Source organism: Electrophorus electricus, chromosome 8 (assembly GCF_013358815.1).
Source record: "Electrophorus electricus isolate fEleEle1 chromosome 8, fEleEle1.pri, whole genome shotgun sequence".
Taxonomy (NCBI): domain Eukaryota; kingdom Metazoa; phylum Chordata; class Actinopteri; order Gymnotiformes; family Gymnotidae; genus Electrophorus; species Electrophorus electricus.
In genome coordinates, this window is record NC_049542.1 from 18,339,886 (window position 1) to 18,342,385 (window position 2,500).

At 43.4% G+C, this 2,500-nt stretch overlaps 1 protein-coding gene across 17 annotated transcripts in view; it reads right to left on the reverse strand.

Moving 5' to 3' along the window:
• clasp2 (cytoplasmic linker associated protein 2) overlaps positions 1-2,500 on the reverse strand; it is an 83,121-nt gene that overhangs the window by 42,029 nt on the left and 38,592 nt on the right. For all 17 annotated transcript variants that reach the window (XM_035529267.1, XM_035529268.1, XM_035529255.1 and 14 more), the window contains exons 4-6: positions 2,297-2,388; positions 1,411-1,486; positions 645-742 (exon numbers count right to left, since the gene is read on the reverse strand). In XM_035529267.1, coding sequence (XP_035385160.1) covers positions 645-742; positions 1,411-1,486; positions 2,297-2,388 — 266 coding nt within the window. The remainder of the gene's footprint in view (positions 1-644; positions 743-1,410; positions 1,487-2,296; positions 2,389-2,500) is intronic.

Here is a 2,500-nt window from a genome sequence, read left to right on the forward strand (position 1 = left end):
CACACACCCACACATACCTTCTCTGCTTCCAGACCAGTGACGAGCCATTTTCCCATTTCTTCAGAGTTTACATTAAGCCAAAGGAATCAGCCTCATTTAATTAACCTTAACATAACCAACATATATCCTATACCTAAACGCCTGAGCACATGATGGATGTTCACAGACTGCTCCCACAGCTGCTGGTCATCAAACCTTACTGGTGACCCACGAGAGGTCGCTATCTGGCTCGCCACCGAAGGTTTGGCTACCTAAGCTTTCCTTATCTGTCAGCCATTTGTGAGCGCACCCCTGACGTGCTTCCTCATCATCACAAAATGACTACTTGGCTTCCAACCATTCATTTTGCAATCGTTTGTTGAAGCCGCTTCTGGGAGATAAAGGTTGTATACAGAAGACTTCAATAGATGCAGTTTGGCTGCAGCTTACCAGGACCAGTGTCAGAAATGGCTTTGTTGGTAACAAAGGGCCACAGTCACAGCGTGTGCATACATTTTTAGTACTTATATACTCTGTACTAATATGTTGAGGGTTTAAGAGATTGGTAGACTTCTTGTAGTTACACAGTAAATTATTTATAAATTATTATTTTCATTAGAGTTTGTTTGTGTGTATAACAGAGTCAAAGCTGAATGCAGACTGACCGTGCAGCTGGGAGTCCTCGCTTGCCCAGGTCAGCCCTCACTCGCTCGCCCACGTGCCGATACACTTCCACCAAGGCTGATATTCCAGCTTCACGCACCTACAGAGCACATAACACTTGCTAACAGTTGCAAACTCCAGTCTGCCATCATCAAAACATCCCAACACACACCTACATCTAGCTTACCCCACCAATCTCTTTAAAGTAAGTAATTTGCTGGGGTGACTTCTGAAGCCTCAGCTTTCCTCTGTCCTTAAAATGTTCTCAAGCCTCAGCCTTTCTCTGCCCTTAAAATGTTCCTCCCCAGGCCCTGTTCCCTCCCTCCCCACACTGTACAGATTCAGATAAACCACACACACAGAAACTTATCTGGTAGTAACTTGCATTGGTTTTTTTTGTTTGTTTGTTTATCATCCAGTGCACAGAATTGTTTAGTAGTAGCTCCAAGTAGAACCAGGCCAGTGGTAGCTCAGTGGTTAAGGGACTTGACTAGTAATCAGAAGGTTGCCAGTTAAAACGCCGCCACCACCAAGTTACCACAGTTCGGCCTGTAAGCATGGCCCTCAACCCTCACTTGCTCAAATTGTATTCAGTCATAATTGCAAGTCACTTTAATATAAAAGTTATGCATCAAAGCACCTTGACAAAGTCTAGTCCCTTTCACTTACTAACACTACAAACTGGGATGTTCTGGATAAGTGACAGACACAAAAATAGCCATGCAGCAATACCACAAACTGAGATATGAATAGAAAACAGATTCATACTTGGGGGTTCTGGTCTCCTGTTAGGGCACACAGATGTGGCACAAATTTACTCAGACTCAGGGGCTGGGCACCATACCTGAAAAAGAAAGAGAAAGACAACTACTACAACCAAACAGAACAAGAAATCATAGCAAAAGTGAGCATGCTTAGGTTTCCATGACAGGTGATGCCTGAACCTTAATGTACGTTAATGGAGCTCCTTGGAAATAGTGAATATTTTACTGTCCCTCTGAAATGTCCCACTCTCCCACCCTGCACTACCAAAAACCACACAGCAAAAAACCCAAAGACGCCCTGTATTAACAATAACTGGCACCTTACATTCCAGCAATGTCTCTGCTGTGTCCATATGCATGAGCATAGTGGAGGAGAGAGGATTATTGTGTGGAAAGGCTCAAGCATTATGCTACATAGCACCTTTTATTCCCTCACTGCTGCTAGTGGTAAAATAGCTATGGTGTTGGTGTGCGAGGCAGGGCACACATGTAAGAAGAATTACCATAACTTGTACACACTCTGGAAAGACTACATCTTAGAGTGATTATATTGTGTGTGTTTGATGATTTTAATCTTACACAACATGCTTCTTTATAATCTCGGAAATTTACAGCATTATATACTTTATACATGTGACCTTATTAGTCTCAAACACTGGATTAATACAAAAGACAGCTACAGTGGGATGATGATCTTTAGCAGAATTATTACAAGTGCATTTACATTTAGTCGACTTCCAAATCCAAAACACTTGCACTCAGTCCCTGTCAGTCAGCGAGCACAACCATTTCTCTGTGTATTACCACCTGGATATGTCAAACAGTACCCCCTAGTGGCAGTTTCAGAGTGCAAATCTGTGGATGCAATTTGAGTGCGTCAGGGGACTCACGTGTTGAGTGTGGCAGCCAGACACAGACAGAGCCCCTCTCTGCTGCGGAAGTTCTTGTGTTTGAAGCCAGGGAATAGCCTCTCCCAAACATACTACACAGAGACAGACAGACAGAAAGAGAGCAAGAGAGAGAAGGAGAATGATTTCACAACATGTAGTAAAACAGGAACAAACATGAGAGGAGAAAGAGAGCCTGGGCTCTGA